Below are 22907 nucleotides of genomic sequence, written 5' to 3'. Positions count from 1 at the left end.
TGCCAGGTCTGAGGTGTCGCTGGCTGTGGGACCGCATCCTCTGCTGTTGGGACCCCGGGGCCACAGCAATGTCCCTGCTCGCTTCCCTCCGTGGCATCCTCGGACCTCTCTCATTGGTTTTTGGCTTTGGGGGTTTCCTTTCCTTCCTGTTGAACGTGGCCATGCCCCCACACTTGGGTGTGTTCGCGGTTGGAGCTGGCCCCTCACGCCGGCTGAGCCGCTGTGCATTGCACTTAAGGTCCAGCGCCGTTCCGTCCGGCTCCCTGGTGTGCTTGCCGACCCTGAAGAACGGAGCTGTTCCCTACACTCTGGGCGTTGCCTGAAATCGCCCACGACGACATTTAAACACCACCCCTAAGTTCGAACACACGAGTGCCAGCTACCATTTGCACGGCAGCCCAGTTTTACACCATCGTTCAGTTCAGAAGACCAGCTCGGGGTTAGATTGTGCACAAAAACGCCTTTCTACAGCCCCAGTTGCGGAAGACGGCGTAATCGGGCGGCCAGCCTCAAGTAGACTGGGGGCGTGCACCTGCCCTCTTCACCGTGCCCGGGGCCGGAGCCGGGGGGTCCAGACCCTCGTCCGAAAGCCGGCACAGGAGTGACTGCACCTGCTGCTCACAGACTGCCGTGCTTTAACCGTTTGGCACCATACGGCTCGTGTAAAATGTGGACCCCTCCCCCTCCCGGCCTCCCTGCCGCCTGAGGCATGTTGGCGTCCTGCTGCGCCCGAGCCCTCGCCGCACACGCGGTCTGTCACATCAGCGTCCCCACGCTGACCCCGTAGACAGCAGGGGAGGGGGAGGGACTCTAGCACACGGCAATGGCGTGCCGGGGAGAAGAGACTGATGCCAGCAAAAGTCGGGGCGACCCAAACTCTCACTCAGACACGGCGCCAAGACAGCCACTGAAACCCGTGCCATCTGAGCGAGGCAGCAGCCACAGTGTGAACGTGGCCTCCAAAGCGTGGTCCCCCGCCTGTTGGGGGCTCCCCGCCTGGGTGGCGAGGGACAAGGAGCTCCTGCTCCAGAGCTGCTACAGGGCCACCGCAGCGTAACAGGGGAGCGGAGACAAATGACAGATCTCAAACCGCCCCTGACAGAGGGTGTTGGGTCCTTACTGGCATGTAGGGGTCTGCCAAGACCGAAAGGAAGTACTTGTGGCCGTTGTCCTTCACCAGGTCCGCTTGGCATGACTGGGGAGAGAAGACACAAGATGTGTGTGAGCACAGTACCCGGAAGGGCTCCCCTGCTCGCCATGGAGCAGGCACCAGTGAACACCCAGCAACTGCTTTGTGCCTTGGAGCCTCGCCACAACACGCAGCCTGAGGACACAAGGCCAGAGGCTGTTTGTTCTTGGGGGAGGGGCCACGTGCCCCCAGGTGAGGAGACCCTGTGACAAGCCAGGGCAGGGCCCGAGGCCCAGGACATGGTGGGACAGGAAGAGCGCAGGCCCGTGGCAGGGACAGGCCACGGAGCATGCAGACACAGCCTTGTGCCCACGGTGGGGGGGCCCCCAGCCTACTCACGCTGTCCACAGCGAGGATCTTGGCCCAGATGAAGACGAGCAGGGGCCGCAGCTCCCGCGCGGAGCTCTGCAGCAGCTTGAGCACGTAGGGGAAGATGCCCACGGACAGCGCCTGCAGGGACCGGGTGCATCAGGGCCAGGCGGCCGGGCCCTGGGGTCCCCGCCCTCGCCCGGGCGACCTTGCTCGCTCTCAGCAGCAGGGCGGGTCCCACACTGTGACCTGCAGGTGTGGGACAGCGTCCCCCCAGCTCCAAGAGTCTCATGTACACAAGAGACAGACCTTCGCACGGAGACATGTGTCAGGGAGGGCCCCTGGGCCTGGTTTCTGGCCACAAATCACCTTTGCGGGGGCACCTCTCTGCTCCCAGGCAGGGGGCTCAGAGAGAAGGTGGCATCTCGGGACAGGTGGGCAGAGCCCCGTGACGCCAACCCTGTCCGCTCTGTGCTGTCCTGGTCTCAGGTTTGTCAGGACCCCAGAAGCGGGTCCCAGGCCAATGGCAACGCAGTGCCGTGTCCCCTGTTAAAGGCCACGTGCATGAGGACGAGCCTTTGCCTCCCTGGCTCAGGAGGTCGGGCCCTCAGCTATGGGCCCAGTCTGTGCCCGTGACAGCGTCCGGCTTATTCGGCAAGTCACAGATTTCCAGTTGGCATGCGTGTGCTTCATTAAGGGCCAGGTTTAGGGTTTTTTAATTTTAATTAACCACATGGATGAGAATCTCTCTGAAATGTTATTGGTACACATTTCCTGTCTTCTCTGCCATGGAGATGGAGTGACAGGCCGGCGTGGACCTGGCCAGGGCCCCGCGACTGCCCGCACACCAGGGCGGGAGCTGAGTTAGCCTCCCCAGCCCCACAGTCTCTTTCTGCGGTGGGCTCTCAGCCACCATCCTTTGTTGACGTCACACGACGAGAAGACTTTAATGCCCATACACACAGTCCAGCTAACCTGCTGACACCCACGCGCGAGCCCCAGCTTCAGCGCAGCGGCTGCCCGCAGCTGGCCTCCCGCCCACGTGAGCCCAGACGCCCTGAGCGCAGCGACGCCACCGAGTCCCGCCTGCAAACACTCCGCACCCATCTTTACAAACAGGCCTCTTAGGTGAAACCAGGGCCGCACACTGTCACCTGCCCGGAAACGCGGGCAAGCACCCGCACCGACACGAGACACTCAGCTACGCTTCTTGTTGCTCCACGAGCACTAACGCTTCGAGCTTTAACTCTCGAATGTTCGCAGACAGAACCACACGAGGTCTGCACGTTTCGACCGCTGGCAGGCCCCCGAACCCCCTTCAGTCTGCAGGTCCTGCCTCACCCCTCCTCAACCTCTGACTGCTGGGAAGCCAAACCGCTTTCGGTCCCTTCTTGCCAGTCTTCCCTGCTGTAACCACCCGCTTCTACTCTCCGCAGAGTGACGTGGAAGCTGTCAGCGCCGTGCCCAGAGCCAGGCTGACAGGGAGGGGCACGCTCCGCCCTGCGAAGGTGACACCTAATAACAGCCGAGGGGGTGGGAGGGCGAAGCCTCAGGGGGACACTGTGGCCACAGTGTGTCCTCCCAGAGCCTCACAGGTGCACGGCCGTCCCCACGTCACCCTTGGTCACACAGCTCTGTTACTTCTCAGACGGGACACGCAGCAGAAACACACACCAGGCTCACTGCCCAGGGGCCCAGGTCCAAGAACCTTCCCAGCAAGTCCAGGGCTCTCAGCCGGTGCACCTGGCTCAGCAGCACCTGGGGGAAGAAGGGGACAGTGTCACTTCAAGGCTGTGTGGCCCGGCCGGTCACCGTGGCAGGGGCTCCTTCCCGGGGAGGACACTCTGTGCCACGCCCACGTCAGGCGGGGACCGGGGAGCAGTGGAGCGCGTTCGGAAGCACGTGGCTGAGGGTGCTGTGGTGCACAGACCCCTGACACCATGGAGGCCGCTGCCTGTCCTGCCTCCTCTCGGCCCCAGCGACCAGTCGGCCGCATGGGCCCCTCGGCAGCCAGGTGGAGGACCTGGTGATGCCCTGGCACCGTGCTGCTGACAGGTGAGTCACTGTCATCTCCTGCCGCCACAGACACGCCAGTGGGTGTGTCTCTGCACACGCACACCATCCCTCCCCAGGACACAGGCCGGAGGGGAAGAGCGGGGCCGGAGCAGCCACACACCTGTGCCCTCCCCACCCTCCAGTCCGCACTGCTGCGGGGGTCTGACTGTGCTGCGCACGCAGGTTCGCCAAGCTGCCCCCCTGCAGAAGTGACTCTGGCCCTCTGCTTCCTACCTCCTTGACTCTCAGAACAAGGGGGCAGGGGCTTTTATGTGAAACAGCAAATGGGGTCTGGGATGGGGCGACGGGCGAGGTCGGGGCCAGGCCATGGGGTCAGGCCTGGGGGTGCCAGGGCAGGCGGCCGGCAGGGAGCCGGGCGGGCAGACACGCGGAGGACAGGGTGGCAGCAGTGAAACCAAGGGACAGGAGGCTTCCACCGTGTCCCCTGCTGCTGGAAGAGGAGCCACATGTCTCGTGGGAGGACCCAAGGGTGTGGGGATGGGCGGCAGGGCAGAGCAGGATGGGACAGGGGGTGAGGACGTGGGGCTGCCAGAGCTGCTCCCCCGTGAAGAGGCGAACACGGTGGCAGGAAGAGGGTCGGGGTGCAGGGAGGACCCAGGTGGTGGATGGGGGGCCAGTGTCCTGACAGCACCATGCTCTGGAGGTCTCTCCGAGGAGGGGGAGGCAGGAGAGGAGGGGGAGGGGTGTCGCCGGGTGGAGGCACTTCACTGGGGGCCACTGCCACCCTGACTCACGGTGGTCTCTGAGGGGAAGGCTCTGGGGCTGAGAGGCTGACATGCTCCCCCAAATGAGCCAGCCCATGTGACGTGGGGCTGCCCCTGCGCACATCTGAGAGCAGCGTTTGGGGGTGCACAGCTGGACGGGGGGATGTGGGCTGAGTTGAGCCGCCTGATTGTCCCATTTCCTCACGGTGACTTAAATGGCTTCAGCTCTGGAAACCGCAGTCCCTCCATCAACAGACGTGGGGCCGCCTGACTTGGGCATCGTCTCTGAAACTGGGCACGAGGGCGCTCGGGAAGCAGGGAGTGCTCGCCTCCCCATCTCCAAGGAAGGCCAGGGGCGTCGCCGTCTCCAGCAGCGTCCTGGGCGGCGGCGTTTGTGGTGGAAGAACGTGAAACTGCCTGAGGACCAAGGCTCCATGCGCCAGGCTGAGCCGGGCCTCCCGCTGGCTAGTTTTTGAAAGTGGCTGTGATCCTCAGGAATCAGACACCGAACTCACACATGAGCTCACCGAGGGTCCTATCTGTTTGGGTTTCTTTTTTGTTATTTAAAGCCCTGCCACCATCTACGAAGCTCTGTTTTTGAAGGCAAGAGGCAGAGCAGTGTGCAAGGCAGGAAACGCAGCTCGAGGCTCACACAGGTCTTCTGTGGGCACCGTGGGAAGGGGAGGGGCGAGTCACGAGCCTGGCTGTGACCAGCGGTCTCTGGGCGCTGCCCGTGGGGGAGGAGCCCCTTCGAAGCAGCGACACCCCGTAGTCTCGGACCCGGTGTCAGAGGGCCCTGCGATGCAGGGACATCGGCAGCCGAGCGTCCTGGGAGACGTCAAGGGCGTTCTTTTAAACTACAGGGGTGTCCAGCCTTTGGGCCTCTCTGGGCCACACTGGAGAAGAGGAGTTGTCTTGGCCACACACTGTACTCACGGTGACACGCAATCACAAAAACAAAAACCTCACAGTGTTTTCAGTAAGTTTTGACTTGCTGCCGGGCCGCACTCACAGCCACCCTGGGCCACGGGCCGGACACGTCTCTTCAGACGTGACATCGTCCTTCTGGTTCCTTCCGTGGGTCCAGTTTTAAAGAACCGCCAAACGTAGGTTACTCTCACTACTAGGACTGGCTTTCGTCTGTGTTCGCACCAAACAACCCCCCCTCCCCCCGCTGTTCAGCCTGCCTGGGTCCGTAGGAGCGCCGAGGAAGTGTCGGGGGCTGGAGTGCACCATGGGGCCGATCGCCGGGGCACGAGGACCCATGCTAACTCGGCGCTGTGGCGTCTGAGCTGCACCCGCTTCGCACGCGAGGAGCTCAGGCTCCGGGCTGGGACGTGTCAGGCGTGTGGCTGCCTCACACCAGACTGTCAGCACGGATGGGCCACAGGCCAGCGCCCAGGAGCCTGGGGGTCAGGCCTGGGGCCGCGTCCGGCTCAGTTTGCCGCCCCGACGGTCTCCTCATGCGAGGCCCAAACCGATGGGCAAGCCGACTCTGTCCTAGAAAATCCCTCTCCCCTTCTCGTTCGCCTGGGGCTTCATCGCAGACCCCCTGGGGGCGCAATGGTAAATCCAAGGCTGGGCAGAGCCACCTGTCATCGGGCTTCGCTGGGCTTCTAGAATCCTCCCTCCTACCCCTTCTGCTGAGCTTGGGCGGGCTGGAGGTATGCACGTCTGTGCTGACGTCTTCAGGAGGGGCTGCACCCCACTGGCCCGAAGAGACGGTTTCCTCGACGTGGACGGCCACCAGCTAACACCAGAGCTTCGCAGTGGAGGAAACACCCCGGCTTGTGCGACAGCAGCAGGGGCTGGAAGGGCTGTGGGACCCACGGTAAAACCCCACACCCTGACCGTGCCCCCGGCCTCGCCAGCACACGAGGGCAACTTAATGGGGTCCAAACCTGGGCAGGAACAAAGTCTGTCCTTAGGACCACAGGGTGGCCCCCGAACTGCTGAGAACAAGCACACACGGCTGCATGGGCCGGGGGTGGGGGGGGGTCAGGCACCCGCACCCGTCGCCCCGTTCTCCAGAGTCGGAGTGCCCATGTGGACGTGCCTGTGCCCAGAACGAGGCAAGATCTGCTGTCTGTGTGCAGGCTCAGGCAGGAAACGCCCTTCTTTCCGGTCACCGTCCCCTGCCCTTCCTCCCGCATCAGAGACTCGGCTTCATCAGGCCTCCTCCTCCCCGAGGGAGTGCAGGCCGGGAACAGAATGGGAGAGAGCAGTCGACAGGAAGCCGTTTGTGGCAGGATGTTCGCCAGGCTCGGAGAACCGGGCTCCACTTGCTCCACGCCTCCACCGCCCTGCAGAGCACCCCTCCGCCCCCTGCCCCCTCCCGCTGCTGTCGGAACAGGGAGGCCAGTGCACGGGCCGCAGGCTCCGCCCTGCGCCGCCGCCTGGCTCCCCTCGCCCCTGGCCGCCTCGTGGTGCTCATCCCCTGCAAAATGGCGGGTTTTCTCTGTTTTGTTGTCACTGCTTTTTTCTGGTTTTGAAACTGTGTGTGTTCACAGCTCACCTTGCAAACTCAGGAGAGCCTCGAACTACTCTGGATGCACGCGAAGCGGGGATCACTTCCGCCCTCGCACGGGGTCGGGGAAGCAGCAGCCAAAACTCAGACGCTGCCACTCCAGGGCAGCCCGGCGACACACCACGGCACGTGGCGGCTGCGCTGCGTTTCGGCAACGGTTATCCCCACGTCCCGACCCCAAACCCACTCTGGCTGAGACTGCGGCACACCGTCCGGAGCTGGGGAAACCTCACCTGTGCTGCACGCGGGCTTCAGGGGCCGCGTGCACATGGCGACAGAGGGAGCACCTGAGGAAGGAAGCGCGGCCGCGTCCCCAGGAAGGCGCACGAGGGGCCCGAGTTCCATCAGCCCCCATGCGGACTCAGGAGAGGCGGCGCGATGACTTCAACCCAAAACGTCGTCTCGGGGACAGGTGGACGCGTTGCCCCGACGACTTCTGGCGGCCCTGTGTGACCACTTCCCGGTGCCCTCGGCCTGGGCCCCTGCTGAGGGCCCCCAGGCTCCGGACCAACCACCCCCAGCCGCTCACCTGCAGGACGATGGGGAGCTGCTCGGGCGGGCTCCTGTTCTCCACGCCCATGGTCAGCCACACCTGGAACGCGGTCAGCTGCTCGGCAAAGAAGGGGCTGTGCTGGGGGACAGGCAGAGGGGCGTGAGTCAGAGAGCGGCCCTCCTGGAGGGTGCACGGCCCCCGTGCCCGCTGCCCTCACGTTCAGTCACCGCTGTGGGCGGCGCTGCTGTGCCAGCGACAAGGGCGGTCAGGGGTGAGACAGAGCAGGCACCCGGGTGTGCCGCCCAGCAGAGCCGTGGCCACACACAGACTGGGTGTGGGTGAGCGAGAGGGGGCGAGTCAAGGGCCGCTTCAGGCCCAGCCTGGGCGCCAGGTGCAGTCCGCATGAACTGAGGCGAGGGCTGGGGAGCAGCACGTCTGGGAGGAGGAGGTGGGGGGCATTCTCTGGGGCTGTGCGTGTAAGATGCCCACTGGATGCTGGAGGGAAGATGTCCGGGGGGGCCACACGGGTCCGCAAGTGAGGAGCGAGGTCCCGGCTAGAGGCCCCCGGGCTGAGCCCAGAGCACCCTGAGGGTTCAGGGCTGAGGAGGTGAGATGGGACGGGAGGGGCTGAGGCAGCTGCGGGAGGCAGGAGCCTCAGGAGCGCGTGTGCAGGGAGGAGTGGTCGGCGGAGTCCAAGGCCGGTGCGGTCCGGTGAGATGCCGACCCAGACCACCTGCCAGGCCGAGCAACGTGAAGGCCCCAGCGGACGGCCAAGAACTGCCCTGGCTGGAGTGGGTTCAAAGGAGAAAACAATGCTGGGGTGGAGGCCACAGGGGGAGGGGATGGAGTGAAGGAGCTCAGTTTGAAAGGGAGAAGAGGCACTCTGGAAGCTGAGAGCATGGGGTCAGGGCAATGCCTTTGCCAGACAGGCGGAGGCCGAGGGGCGGGTGCAGGGCTGCTGTCCAGGACGGGAGACGGGAAGCAGGTGGGGGCTGGTGGGACCTGCACAGCTTCCTCCCAGGGCAGCGGACACCTTGGGGCAGCACTGCAGGCTCCCACCGCGCTTCCCCAGTCCCACCCCAGCGAGGGTGCCATTCACTCAGGGACCACGGGGTGGGGACCGGGAACAGCGGGGACGTGAGAAGGACGGAGTCCCAGCTGCGGTTGGGAGGTGGGAGAAAATGGCAGCAGCACCCGGAGGCTGGGGTGACGGAGGGACAGCGGCGTGGAATGTCCTTATGCTGGTACTGCGGAGGGGATGCCGTCACTGATAGTGACAAGGACCAGGCAAACCGCAGAAGAGGGACTCTGGGCAGGCTGTGGACAGGGCTCTGAGAGGCCCAGGGGAAGGGCGGCTGGGACCTTCTGTCTGGCAGACCATCGTCACTGAATACAGTGCTGCCGCCCCTGAGCCCCGAAGAAAAGAACCCAAATGGCAAGTGTATGCTCCCATCCGCTTGCCCCCCTCCCCACCTTCTGCCCTCCCCAGGGGCGGGGGCAGGAAGGCGGGCGGCTGTGGTCCTGGGTTCCGGCCGTGTGGGCACATGTGGACATGTGCATGAATGACTGTGGGTGTGGGCGGCCCTCAGTGTGTCCGTGAGCCACCGTCCAGACATGCTGACTCCCGCCTTCGCACGGACATGGCGGTCAGAGCACCAGCCCTCAGGAGAAGTACGTCCCGTGGCAGTGCGGCGGGGAGTTCACCGAAGAACTCAGGTTCTCGCTGGGTCAGCTGGCATCAAGCCGATCGAGGGTGGAGGGAGACTGGGTTGGAATGGAGCCCCCAAAGTGATGTTCCTGTTTCCGAGTGTGAATTATTCATGCACCGGCTTAAAAAAGACAGTCGTGTCTCGAGCTCCCTCCCACAGCTGGGAGGCCGCGTGACACGGGAGGGCTGGGCCTCTCCCTTCCCGTCCAGCCACCTCTGCCTGACGGAGCCCACACGTCACGGCGGGAGGAACGGCTCTGCGCATGGCGCACGGCACACGGCTCCGACACGGGCAGAGAAGGAGCAGCCTTCGCGTGGGGTGTGCCGCGGGCTCATCACGCTGCTGGGGCCGGGGGCTGACAGCGCAGGGCGGCCCCAGTGCACGCGAGGCTCAGCCTCGTCAGGGATGCTCCACTGACGGCTCTCGAGAGCACCCCACGCGCATCTGATGGTGACTCAGGGCGGACACCGAGGGCCACATCTCCCTGGGGACCTGTGCACGGAGCTGGGGACGAGTGTCCCAGAGGATGGCACATGCGCCGTGGGCTCGGGCTGAATCCTGTGGCCACGTGGCCAGGCCTCCCTGGACAGCCGTGCTGTGTTGTCAGCCACGGCTCACACAGTCTGGGGCCTGAGAACAGGCGCTGAGCGCAGAAGCCGGCAATGGGCACACAGGGCTGCGCCTGGGCCCCAGGCGTGTCCACCAGCTGCAGCTGCCATCCTGAGAGGGGCGCTGTTCCAGCTGCTGACGGGCAAACACCCCCGATGGGCAGGCGGGTGCTGACCACAGCAACCTCACAGCATCGGAGAGGAGATGATGGAAAAGCGCCCGCGGCCCAGGGCTCAGACCCGACTGCCCGTCAAAAGGACTCGCAGGTCCTTGGCCCACGACCCATGTGAGGGCCCTGCTCCTTGCCCGTCTGCCCCCACAGTGACGCCGACTGTGGGTTCCAGCCTGCCACTGCCCCCGAGGACTCTGGGGGACGGACGCTCATGCTGGGCCTTCCCTCAGGTTTGGGGCGTGGCCGGCCATGTGTAAGAAAACCATCAGAACGGAGAAGTGAACATGACGAAGCTGAAATTTAGACACAATTTACAGCCACGCTGAAGGACCGGAACACAGACTGGTGGCCACAGAGGGACGGCTGGGGACAAACTCAGTTATGAGGTAATTAAGCCGTGGGGACGTGGCAAACAGCACAGAGAGCAGGAAGTAGCACTTTGTCCTAACTTTGCACGATGACGGGATGTCCTGGGGTGTCTCCCCATCACGTCCATCCCTAAGGGGTCGCTGTCGCACGCGGGGGAGCAAGCCCACAGCGTGAAAACGGTGCGTGCGTAGGGTACGCCCAGAGCCAGCAAGTTGGTGAGAAAGGGACAAGGGAAGAGAGGCTTGATCAGACGACGCCTACGGGCGGCTCACAGGGCAGGAGCAGAGGGCGGAGGGGGACATGAGGCAGCCCGAATGGGCCCACGGCCAGGCGTGAGCACGAGACGGCGGCTCCGGGAAACACCCTCCCTTTACTCCAGGACCAGGGCTGAGGACCGAGCTCGAGAGCGGCGCGGGGGCTGGGCGGCCAGGCCGGTGACATTCGCCTCCCGCATGTCGGAGGGGTGCCCAAAACCTCAGCGGTCAATGTTAAACACACTTCAATGCAACATTTAAAAAATAGGCAAATATTAGGGCAAAAATTCATAATGGACCCTGACCAGCGTGGCTCAGTGGGTGGAGTGTCGTCCCACACAGCGAAGGGTTGCTGGTTTGATCCCTGGTCAGGGCACATGCCTGGGTTGCAGGTTCGGCCCCTGGTGTGTGAGAGGCAGCTGGTCAATGCTTCTCTCGCATCGACGCTTCCCCACCCCCTTCTCCCTCCCTTTCCCTCTCTGAAAAAAAATTCGTAATGAATAAAATATCAGAATTTCAAATAATGGCAGGCTCCATAGTCCTGATTTCTCTTTTTGCCTCAGGCTCCCAGGACTCGGCCTGGTGTGGGCCAGCCCTGTTCGGGGGTCATAGCCTGGACACTCAAAGTGCCCACCAGCCGTGAGATGGACAAATGCCCTCTGGATGCCCACGTGAGCGGCCAGTGTGGAGCAAAAGCAGTGGGACCCCAGGGTTGGATCAGGCAGGAAGAGCCGGTCCTTGGGGCAGGAGTGGGCAGAGGTCAGAGGGCAGGGGCAGCAGGGTCTGGGCAGCTGCTGTGCCAAAAAAGCAAGAACAAGATTACGAAGCCAGATCAAGGCCTGCGTCAGCCGCCCCACCTCCCACCCCGGTGTGCCGGAACTCTTCCCAAACGCGGACGTGGCTCTGGCAGGTCAGGAAGGATGAGGGTGAAGTGAGAGGACAGCCGACAGGGTGCCACCCGGAGTGGACGGTGAGACGGGAACCGGACCGTTCTGTAAGACACCCCGACGGCACAGTGCGGGCCACGCACGGTGCAGAGCCCAGCGCTCGGGGTTGTGACCCCGCGCCCCGCTGGCTGCTACGAACGCCTCCTAGGCCCCCCGGGTCCCCTGACGAGGGATGGGCATGCAGACCTGCTGTCCCACCCTCAGCGAGTGAACCCTGAAACCAAAAGGGGCCACACGGGCGGCAGCAGGAGGGGCCCTGGAGACCCTCAGGTGCCACGAGTGAAGCCACATCAACTCGATGGTGCCAGGCCCCCACTTACGTGGGGGGCTGGGGCCTGGACGCTCCCAGGGGCTGAGTGTGACACCTCAGAGGCACCGCCATGGGCGCAGGGCCTTACTGCTCCCAGGTACAGGTAGCACGCGGCCCGCGGGGGACAGGGCATGTGCACCAAGAAAAGCAGACCAGGACGCGACGTGCTGGTGGACGGCTCTCCTGAGAGCCGGCCACTTTGAAAGCTGATGCGGGCCCCTGGCTGACCCATCTTTTCAGCTCTGAGCTGCAGTGGGCACATGGCGCTGCAGAGCTGAGGGCACACCTGGCGGGTCACAAAGGGCGCGGGGGTCTCACCCGAAATGCAGTGCCCTCCTCGATGATCGTGGGCAGCTGGGAGAGGCAGATGTCCACTGCGAGGTCCCAGGCTTGCCTGCAGGGAGAGCAGAGGGCACCAGGCGTTGGTAAGGGCTCCGCCGCCAGAACCCTGGGCAGAGCAGGGCAGAGCAGAGCAGAGGCCAGGCCGGCCAAGCCACGCCGTGGCCCCAGGGGAGGGCAGTGGAGGAGCAGGAGCCCGTGGTGGGCGGCACACTGGACCATCTTGCTTGTGGCGTCTCCTCTCTTCAAATGGAAATGAGAAAGCAGCTCGGGGACAATGAAGGGGCTCTTCCACCCTGACCTGAGTCCCTGTCCTGGCAGCCCGTCTAAGCTGAGGGCACAGCTGTGACACCAGGTGGCTGGGCTGGCCAGCGTGCCACGGAACACCAGGCTCAGGCCACACACTTCATGGGACAGGCCGATGTGAGCGGAAGAAAAGAGGTCCGCCTGAGGGCCCCCCACCCCCCAGTGCCGGCCGTCCGGGCTGGCCCCTCCGACCTGCCCACACCATCAGGGCCCAGCAGCCGCCCTAGAGCGGCCCGACCCGGGGCCCACACAGACCGCTCGGGGACTCAGCAGTGGCTCCGTCACCCTCACAGGGTCCCAGGAGACCTGGGAGAGCAGGAGGCTCAGCAGGGGCACTGGGGGAGGGGCCCAGAGCTGCCCTCCCTGCTGGGACCCACATCCCAGCTGTGCATGGGATGTTGACAGCCACCGATGCCGTGGGGGTCCCTACCCGGACACCCAGGAGCACGGTCACCACGTGAGGTGAACAAAGCTGGGGAGAGCTCCTTCCCCTCACCGTCCCTTCACAGGGGCAGGCCCGCCCCCACCGCTGAGGAGCCAAGGACAGTGGCCCCTGTCCCCCCACCCCCCCAACCTCCGCCAGGCAGCTCAGATGAGCCCCTGCCTGGAAACCATGCCGCCCAGGCCACAGCTGGGGTTTCCAGGAAACAGGCCCAGGAGGGCCGCCGCCCCGCTGGGGCCGGGAGTTGAGCCTTCCGGGGCTCGGCCCCGTTTGCTCAGATGGATCAGCGGGCACGGCGCCCTCGCTGGGACTGGAAGGCATTGCCGCCGAGAAATGCAAGGGTTCCCGACTGGCTGAAATTGAATGTCAAGGGGACCAACTCCCTGATGGCCTCGCATCAAAAATTCAACAAGAGCTGGCTCTGAGCTGCTCTCATCGGCGCCCCTGCCCGAGGCAAGTGCGCCTGGATATAACTGTGTCAACCTCCACTTTTGATATGCTTTGTTCCCTTCCCCCCGCTACAAATGCAACCTCCCCATCACTACCCAAGGAGTGCAAACACTCGGCACGAATTATTTGCTCCCAGCCTGTGTCCGACTACCTGGGTGGTGGGTTCCCTCGGTCTGTTCGAGAGGCAGGAGGGCGCTCTGGGCCCGTTCCGAAGGGTTCGTCAGAGCAAACGCCACACAAAGCCCATAGTGCGCCCAGCGCCAGGCCACCTCAGGCCTGGGAGGCAGCATCAGCCTAACCGGAGCCCAGGTGAGCTTGCTCTCTCAAGTCCCTGCCCCCAGGACAGGTTTGTGCAGGGCACCTGCCCCCTGGGATGGAGTCCAAGTCCCAGACTCCCAGAGAAGAGGCTCTGAGTGCCTGGGTGGCAGGGGTGGGGGGGCGGAACGAGGCCCCACAGGTGAGCGGCCACGGGGCGCTGGTGCTGGCCCTGGCGTGGAGAAGCAGGCCCTGCGCGCTGGACTTGGCCAGTGAGGCAACGAGATGCAGCACCCATCTGCAGAGCACGGGATCAGGGCCTCAGCAAGCCCGCACCTGAACCCTCCCTCTGGCCCGCCAGGGGGGAGGGCACCCACGCACACTGCAGGCGGGGTGGGGCCCTGCGCTCACCAGCGTCCCAGATCTTTTGAACAGGAACCCTCCCCCCCCACCCCGGGGCTCCTCCCCGTGCATCTGCAGCGTGGTAGGCAGCTGCTCGTCCTGTCTGAGCGTGAGCGGCACCCCACTCGGGGCCACTTGGGAAGCATGGGCAGCATCCTTCTGTGTGACATGCCTGTCAGCAGAGGGACCCTGAGGACTCAGGACACCCTTTGCCCCGCGGGCCATGTCTGCCAGGATCCCCGGTGCCGACTCCCACTCACTGTCGCCAGCACTGTGGGGATACCCACAGTCAGACTCCGAGCTGCCGGGACAGCCTGAGGGGATGATCCCAGGGCAGTGAGCCCCACAGAGAGCAGGCGCCTGCGTCACTGGGGCGTCGTTAGGCTGACGTTGTTGTGTGTGACGAGCTTCACGGGCTCTCTGCCCGGGCCTGAGACCCGCTGGGCGCCCGCACCACCTCGGGGCCCCAGGGCTGTGGCCAGCCTGCTGCTCTCGTAATTCCACCAACCTAGCGCTCGTCTGAAACGGGAGAACCCTCACTGCTGGGAGAAGGCCGCGCGCGCCTGGAGCCGGCTGGGAGCACTCACCACATGGCGTGCATGTAGGTGGGGGGCAGGCGCGGGCTGCTGACCGGCGTGCAGTTGTACGACCTCATGATCCGCTCTGCCAGCAGGAAGTTCCGGAACAGACTGGCCACCAGCAGGTCCTGCCTGAAGAGCTTCTGGAAGAGGTCTGCAGGCGGGGGAAACGTGGACACGTGTCTCCCAGGACCGTGGGCAGCACGTGCAGACAGACACACGTACGTCCTTCAACACCCGACCGGCCGGCGGGCCGTGTGCGTGGCCCTGTTGGCAGCAGACACACGTCCCCGCACAGGCACGCGGGAGCACAGACTGGCGGCCCCTCAAACACGGGACTCACAGCCGCCACCGTGCCTGCAGGACACGCAGACAGGCCGACAGTTATGAAGGAGGAAGGGCCCTGGCTCTGCCTGGAAGGTAACCTTCTCTACCAAGGATCAGAGAGACGCTGCGTCCAGCTCACCACGTGCCGCCGGGCTCCACACCTGGACCGTCTTACGTGCGCGGCCTCCAGGACCTGCCCTCTGCCCTCCGCCCCCACGGCTTTCCTCTCGGTGGAGAACCTGCCCCGCCCACCACTCTCTCTCGAGTCCCAGGCCCCGGCTCCTGGCAGTCCTCCCCCAGCTCTGTGCGCCGCAGCCTCACCCCGAGGGAGCACGTTCCAGGCAATGGTGTCCGTGATGGCCGTGAAGATCCAGTTCAGCTCGCCCAGCGGCGTCCTCCTGTCGTTCAGCCGGCCAGGGATCCTAGGGGACACAGCGCACTTCCTGAGCCGCTGCGGAACACAGCGGCAGGGCGCTCAGCCACACCGCAGGGAGCCCTGTGCCTTGCCGGGGTTCTTGGGACTCACAGACGTCGACCTTTACCTCTTGGAACTCACCCCCACCTTCCACATCCAAACAAACGCAGTTTCTTCGGCACCCCCGACCTCCGGCCCAGACCCAGAGGCCACTTGCCATTCCTGTGGTTTCCACACCTGAGAGACGAGCCAAGGGCCCTGTGGGCAGCCGTGGCAGCTGCCGCCGAGGGGTCTGCGCCACATTCAACCCCTGTCCCAGCCCGGCCGGTGGGCCCATGTGCACACCTGCCCCTGAACGGCAGAGCCGAGGAAGGCAGTTTGACTCTAGGGTCAACTCACCTGCCACTCACTCAGCAAACGCTTCTGAGCACCTGCAACCGGGCGCAGCGCCGTTCCGGCCCTGGCGTGGCTGCCAAGGCAGGTGCCGTGCCGTGTTGCAGAGGTGAGCCCCGGGGAGGGGCGGGGGGGTGGGGCTGCGGGGCAGGTGGGCATGCAGGATGGACAAGGCGGGCGGGCGGGCGGGCGGGTGGTACAGGGCGAGGGGCAGCCACGCTGGCTACACACAGGCTCCCGGCCTCCACGCACACCACACAGGAAACCCTCTCCCCCTCCCAAACGGAAAGTGCCCATGGGGACCTGGTTCCGAGACTAGAGTGTCACCCTGCTGGGCACCGGATCCCACAGGCTGATGATCCGGCTCCAGCGGCTCACCCGGGGCACCGAGTCTGCCAGAGCCCCCTGCGGAGGCTGGGCCTCCGGAAGGGGTGCAGGGGGCGACGTCCTCCACCACACGCCACTTCCTGCAGGAAGCCCTCCTTACTTCGCCACGGATGCTTTGTGCCAAGACCAGAAGAAGAGACAAGGAAGCAGGAGAACACTCGGAGAAGAGCGACCTGGCATGGTTGCTCAAAGAGCGTCTGGAGTCTCAGAGAGAAGACTTCCCCATCAGAGAACAGAGCCCTGCCGCCCCAGGGAGAGCGGACAGCAACCCTCCGAGCTGTGCTGATGGCAGTCACTGGTCACGCTGGCTTAAAAAGCAGTTTGGTTTCAGGACTCCCCCCAGTGCCGGGTGTGGCCGACACTCCCATCGCGTCCCACGCAGGTGGCCTTCTGGGAGCTGAGGGCAGAAGCCAGGCCTTCGCTCTGGGCAAAGCCAGGTGCTGGACGCAAACACGAACCCACTAGACATCAGACACAGCTGCTCAGGCCTTGGCTGCGGCTCTTACATTCCCATGGTGCCGGCAGGGCCAGCGGCACCTTCCCAGGACTGAAATGCTGAGGGAGCCCACCCTAGCACCTCCCAGTGAGGGGCCCATAGGGGAGCTGCCCCCACACCGAGTGCCGGGCTCCATCCAGACTTCCAGGGACACTGCTCTGTGGTGCTCCCATGGGGAGGGGGAACAGCAGCCGCTTTCCAGTGGACCTGTGGCCGCTCCCCCCAGGCGAGGGCCGGCACGGGAAGGCCGGAGGATGCCCTGTGTTCCGCCTGAGGACATCGACCTCCTGGGGAAGTCCCCACCCAAGACCACGGGCGCGAAGCAGGACGAGCACGGTTTCCACAGTCGTGAGAGTCGGGACGGCCGCGAGCTGCTGAGTGTCACGCGTGAACACTTCAACCACGTGGGAACGCTCGCTCGCAGCCTCTGAGTAAAGGAGCAGGGCAACCAGTGCATGGTCACAGGTGCGCGGGGCGCCTACGAGCAGACGCCGCGAGAAGCGACAGCCTCCCGGTGGGTGGGTGCTCCTTTGGCCGGGGTCCGGGCGCCGTCTGCGGGAGCCCGCAGAGCCCGACTCGCTCTCATCCTCCTCCTGCGCAGCCCCGGGGGAGGGGCAGCTGTGGCCGACAGGATGGCCCAGGACCCTCGCAGTCGAGGACAGATGGCCTGACCAAGGTCCGTCTCCAAACCCGAACACAGCACCACACTGACCAGCGACCCCGATGCGCCCGAAGTGCCCCTCAGGTCCGACCACGGGGTGGGAGCCGCTGTCCCTGGGTGGCCGAGCCCCGGGATGAACGGAGGCCAGTCCTTGTCACGTTAGGCTCGGCGTGTTTCCATTCGCATCGACGTAAATGCATCGGCACAAATGCAAAACAGATCCCCCACCCCACCCTCCTGAAAACTCCACTGGCCTCACTCACCAGGCCCCCTGTGGGACCCGTGCACGCCAGCGGCGCCCCAATGCCCTCCTGTGCCTGCCTCCTAAAAGCAGATCCCTCCAGGCTGGGGTTTGCTTCCCTCCCAGTGCCGGAGCCCGAGGAACGCCCGACCTGCCCGGGCCGGAGGCGACAGAGGGGATGGCCGCGCGTCCTGGCAGAAGCTTCTCCGAACCCCAGAGAAGTCCACTGAGGGTGCTGCCTCCACAGTTTAAGTCCACAGGGCTGACCGAGGACCAGCTTTGATGTGAAAAGCACTGGAAGCTGTGGTTTAGGATCGGACTGCGGGGTGGTGCCGGGCCCTGGTCACCGGCAGCCCCTTCTCTCTGCTCTGGGTCACCAACGCCAAGTGGCACCAAGCCAAAGGGGCAAAGCTGCAGGAGGGGACCCGAGCCTCCGCAGCGAGTCCTGGAGCAGCCAGCGGAGGAGGGTCCCACACGGACTGCAGGGCTGGCCCGCGTCGTCACAGGACGAGAAGGCGCAGTGAAGCCTGGTCGGAAGGGAGCCACGCCGCTGAGCAGCCGCGCCGGCTCGAACTCTCATGGCTGACTCGGAGACACAGGCGGCAGAGGCGCTGTGGCGCTGTGTGGGAGCTGGGTCGGCCAGGCCCTGGGCAGCCACTGCAGCCCTCGGCGTGTGCTTTGAGGAGTCCCTGAGGTTTAGATGACGTCCTGGCACTGGCCGCTTAGGTGACTCACCATCCGCCCACGGAGAACAGCTAGACAGGCTGTGTGGGAACCTTTCTGAAGTCAATGGGGGCCGGCCAGGCCTGAGAGGGAAGCCCCAGGTTTACACCGGCGTCGGCCGAGCAGGACTGAGAGGCGGAGCGACGGGCCGAGCCTGGCGGGCTCACCGCCCCGACAGAGCACGTGCAGGGGGCCGGGAGGCCACCAAGGAGACGCGCTCTGAAAAGCCCCTTCGAGCCCTTAGAGCCGGGGCTCAGGATGAGCCGGAAACAACGCAGACCTCACAGCCTCAGATCACCCCAGGTCTCCACACAACTCCCACGCTCCGTCCACGCCCTTCAGTAACAAAGACACAGGCATTCACTGGGAACCGAAATATACGAAATATACGCTTGAATCCAAGAGAAACACTGACAGAGAAAGAGAGGCCGGAGCGTTCACTCAATGGCGACATCAGACTTTACAGTGATTTTACTTCCTGTGTTCAAGGGACGAAAGAATAGCTAGAACCTTGGCGGAGAACTGGAGACTATAAATAAAGACTGCACATTCTAGAATTTCCAGAACTTGTAAGTACAGCACATTAAGTTAAGAAACCAACAGAGAGGCTGAACAGCGGATCGGAATGCCGAAGGCGGAAACGGAAGGCGGGCCAGAGAAAACACTGAGGGTCAAGTGGGGAGGGACGGAAGGCTGGGGCATGCGAAGCCGAGTGGAACTGGTAGAGACCTGACACAGCGCACTGGAGTCCCCGAGGCAGGGAGCAGCGGGAACGGGAGGGGAGCGGCACTTGCAGACACAATGGCCGAGGGTGTCCCACAACAAGGAGACGGCGAGGCACAGCACTGTGCTCATGGGCTGCGGGACAAGGGGGCGCAGACGGGGTTCTGTCTCACGGCTCTGCAGACCCTGCTGCCGGGGGCTGCTCTCCCTGCTGGCTGGCGGGGTCCACCCCGGGCAGAGCGCACCCTTGCCGATCCCATTGCGGGCCCCACCCTCCCGGCCTCACTGACCCTGTGACCTTCACGTCCACAGGCCCCATCTCCAAACACTGTGTCACACGGGGCGTCGGGGCTTCAGCATATGAACTTCAGGGACACAGCCCAGGCCACGGGCTCAGGGTCAGGAAGCGGGAGCAGAGACAAAGACACCCACGTGGGCGCACCCGGGTCAACTGCCAGAGTCCAAGACCCAGAGAAAGCCTTAGAACTAGTCAGAAAAAATGCATATAATCTTCGAGGAAATACGTATTCTTAGTAAGGGGCTGGTCGGGGACAAAAGCCCTGCCAGTGGTTTTTCACAGAGAAAACGTAACAAAATACTTCAGCCAAGAACGGGAGAACGACCACCAAGAGGAGCAAAGGGCACCCTCAGGAGACGGGGACAGGAGCTGGAGGCAGTGGCGTGGGTGGCACACGCGAAGCAGGAACAAGGGTGGGAGCTGCCCCACCCAAGGCTCAGACGTGGCCTCTGTGGGCGAGTGTGCGGCCCTGTCTCCCTGGACGGTGGACAAGGCCGCTGCCCCTCAGAACTCAGGTGCCGGAACCTTTAACGAGGCCGCGGTGAGTCAAGCCCGCAACGTGCCGCAGGGTCACACACCGCCACCAAACGGGGCTGGCCACGGCCACGCGAGGTGTGTCCAGGTGAGCAGTGGGCGGTCCGTGACGCGCTGATGGGACACAGGTGAACCACCGAACCGCCACATCAATGGACGCAGAAAGGCACTCGGGAAATGCCAACACCCATGCGTGGTGACAGAGGCTCTCGGAAAACCAAGTGTAGGAGGAAACTTCCTCAACCCGGTGAAGGGTAGTTACAGACAGCTCACAGCACACCTGTCAATGACAACAGATGAAATGTTTCCCCCTTAATGGATCCGCACCTGAGACTAGGGTTCGGATGCCCAGGTCCTATTCGACGACATCACGCTGGGGGCGTTAGCCAGTGCAACAACGCAAGAAAAAGGAATTAAAGACGGAACGACTAGAAAGGAAGAAGCCAAACTGTAGATGAAGTAACACGCACACAGTATTACGTATCTGCAGATGAAGTGCTGTGTACAGAGAGGATCTTTAGGAGCCGATAAGACAGCTATTAGAGCTAATAAGTGAGGTTGAGCAAGGCTGTAGGACATGGGGTTTTTATTTGAAAACCAATTGTACTCCTACACGCTATTATCGAACAACTGAAAAACTGAAATTAATTTATCACGATATTGGCAAGACATGAACAGTTAAAACTGCGTGGCATCGAGGCCCCTGAATCGGTCCTGTGGCCCTGACGGAGACAGAGGCCGCGCTGCCCAGAAGAGGGGAAGTGTGTGTGAGGCTCTGATGCAACAGAGGCACCACAACTGCTGCCTGAGGGCCTCACCCCGTGAGTCCCCCATGTTCTGTGTGGCCCTCAAGGCCACGGTCTTCACCATTTTCAAGGATAGTAACAAACAGTAAATCCCTGACAAAGACGTTCTATGGCTCGAGAAGCCGAGGGCACGCACGCCTTGGCCCTAGCGGAAGACTCGGGCAGCCCGCTGCTGGGGCACAGCTGTTCAGGCGCCGGAGAGCGTGCGGTTTACACGCCGCTGGAGGGGAGAGCCGAGCGGTGCGGTTGCTAAATCAATCCAAAGGATGGCAGGGAAGGAGAAATGAGGAAGGCAGAAAAAAAAAACTGGGGAAAACCCCAGGAAAGCAAAGGATGACAGATTTAGGCACAAACGTGTCGATTACCATGCTAAATATAAAAGGACTGGATACTGCAACTCAAGTCGGCGATTTTCAGCCTGCAGTTGAAACAGAAGTCAATGATATCCTGCCGAAGAGGAGGGGCCCTGCAGTAAGCATGGGACACTGGCACGAGGGCGAGAACACCGACCACAGGATGGCTGTCCGGCCACGCTGCCGTCCCACCAGGAAGGGGACAGGTCACGGCCGAAACCTGTGTTTCTGCAGCTCTGAAGGGGAGTGGGCTTCCAACTGAAAGTCGGGTGACAGCAAACTGCCACAGTTATTTCTGAACGGGGAGGGAGGAGGAGGCTGAGACGGGTGTTGTCGGCGGTATGGGGTAGGTTAACGGGAGCCAGAACACGGCAGCCGCGGACTGCAGAACAGGGATCTGGGACTATGCTGGGGCGGACGAGGGCGGCCTAGGTCAGTGGCTCGGACGACAGTTAATGGATGGGCACTGGGGGTGGGGGGGGCGGGCTCAGACTTCCTGATCATAGCTCCTGCGGGGAAGTGCACTTTGCACGGTGACACACACACACCCGCGTGTAAACACACGTCCAACAACGGAGACAGAGAACGTGCGTGTTACTAGGAAAACAGAGCATGCGGACTGGCTCACCAAGCCGATCTGAGAGCCTCCGATAGGCTGGGACCCGCAGTTTAAAAGGCACCGAGGTAAACGAAGCTCTTGCTAGTTTCTCCAGCGAGTCGGGCGATCAAAACCGTTCGATGGGGAACACCGCACCTGCGAGCTGCTAGCATTGCGAAGTCACGTAACGCTAGCTCAAAGTACCCGGTTTTAAAACACCCGCCCGGGCAGCCTGCAGTGGGTCTCCGCAGTGAGCGGAGGCAGCAGAGCCGCGCCATGGCCCCTCCCTTCTGTGCACCCTGGCTCCCACAGAACACCGGCTGCTCATCCCTCCTTCTGGAGCAAGTGCAGAAAGCGCATCTTCAAATTGGGAAGGGAAGGGAGACACGAGCCTCACGGCTCACTGGCGAGCAGCAGCCAACGGAGCCCTAGAGACAACAGCCCATTAGTGAATTCATTACAGAAGCACGAGCCATGGCCGGAGGCAGGGAACACCTCCCACAGATACTCCAGGTCAAAGAGAAGAGAGCAGAGGGCTTCCCATGTGCTCGCTCAACATGTGACATCCCAGGAAAGCAGATTCTTCTTTATTAAGGAGTGCAGATTCCAAAGCCCCTGAGAAGTAAATCTGAGCCTCAGTTCATTTTTGAAGCTGATTACCCAGTGTCAGACCACTTCCTGGGAGCTACAGTCCCGGGAGGCGGGCAGGAGGCGCCTCCACTGGGCAGCATTCCTGAGCACGCTGGGGTGGCCCCACTGGGGAGGGCACGCCCTGGGAGAGGCTGGTCTGCGGAAGGCGGGGGGTGGAGGTGGAGTGGAGGGGAGCGGGCCTCCTCAGCAGTGAGCCTGAAGGTCCCACCTCCCCGATTCCACAGAGGTTGCTCCCACCTCCCCCATGGCCTTAGCTGGCCCTGATCTTTCCAGGCCGACAGGAGGAAGGCCAGGGCTGCCCGCCGCCCGTGCTCAGCAGGACTGCCGGAGCCTTGTTAGAAATCCCAACTCTTCCTGTGAATTCGCTCAAAGACCACAGAAACTACAGTTTCCAAGTACAAGCAGGTTGTGTTTACTGTTCTCGACCTTCTGGGACAATTTTCCTGAGTCTCCCTGGCATTAAGCAGACGTGAGCTCCTCCTCTTCCCCCCAGGTGCCCAGTGTCCTTGTCAAATGACCGGTCACCCCTCCCACACCGCAGACATCCCCCCACTTCGCCTTGCTTGTACGCACACAGTAACCTGCCTTTGGAGGCCAGACTCCTGAACACACGAAGCGCTCACCACCTTCCTCCTAAGACCTTTCCTGACGTGTCCCCAACCAAGGAAGACCTCTCGCCCCTCCGAAGAGCCACACGTGAACTTGCAGGACGTGAGGAGGCTGCGACTCACACGCAGCACAGAGCTGCGGCCGTGTGACGCTGGGCAGGCTGCGTGGCCTCCCTGAGACTCAGTCAGCTCACCTCTGCCCCTGACCCCACAGGGAGGCGGAAGACGCAGAGCCCCAGCCAGAGGGCACACG

The 22907-nt window shown here is 63.3% G+C and overlaps 1 protein-coding gene across 1 annotated transcript in view; it reads right to left on the bottom strand.

The window, feature by feature from the left end:
* RPTOR (regulatory associated protein of MTOR complex 1) overlaps window positions 1–22907 on the bottom strand; it is a 141866-nt gene that overhangs the window by 30190 nt on the left and 88769 nt on the right. The window contains exons 8-14 of the mRNA XM_053910450.1: window positions 15089–15189; window positions 14450–14594; window positions 11987–12062; window positions 7335–7436; window positions 3173–3256; window positions 1529–1639; window positions 1121–1195 (exon numbers count right to left, since the gene is read on the bottom strand). Coding sequence (XP_053766425.1) covers window positions 1121–1195; window positions 1529–1639; window positions 3173–3256; window positions 7335–7436; window positions 11987–12062; window positions 14450–14594; window positions 15089–15189 — 694 coding nt within the window. The remainder of the gene's footprint in view (window positions 1–1120; window positions 1196–1528; window positions 1640–3172; window positions 3257–7334; window positions 7437–11986; window positions 12063–14449; window positions 14595–15088; window positions 15190–22907) is intronic.

This window comes from Desmodus rotundus, chromosome 9 (genome assembly GCF_022682495.2).
Source record: "Desmodus rotundus isolate HL8 chromosome 9, HLdesRot8A.1, whole genome shotgun sequence".
Lineage (NCBI taxonomy): Eukaryota > Metazoa > Chordata > Mammalia > Chiroptera > Phyllostomidae > Desmodus > Desmodus rotundus.
Note: the sequence above shows the minus strand (reverse complement) of the source record. Positions and strands in the feature narration are given on the sequence as shown.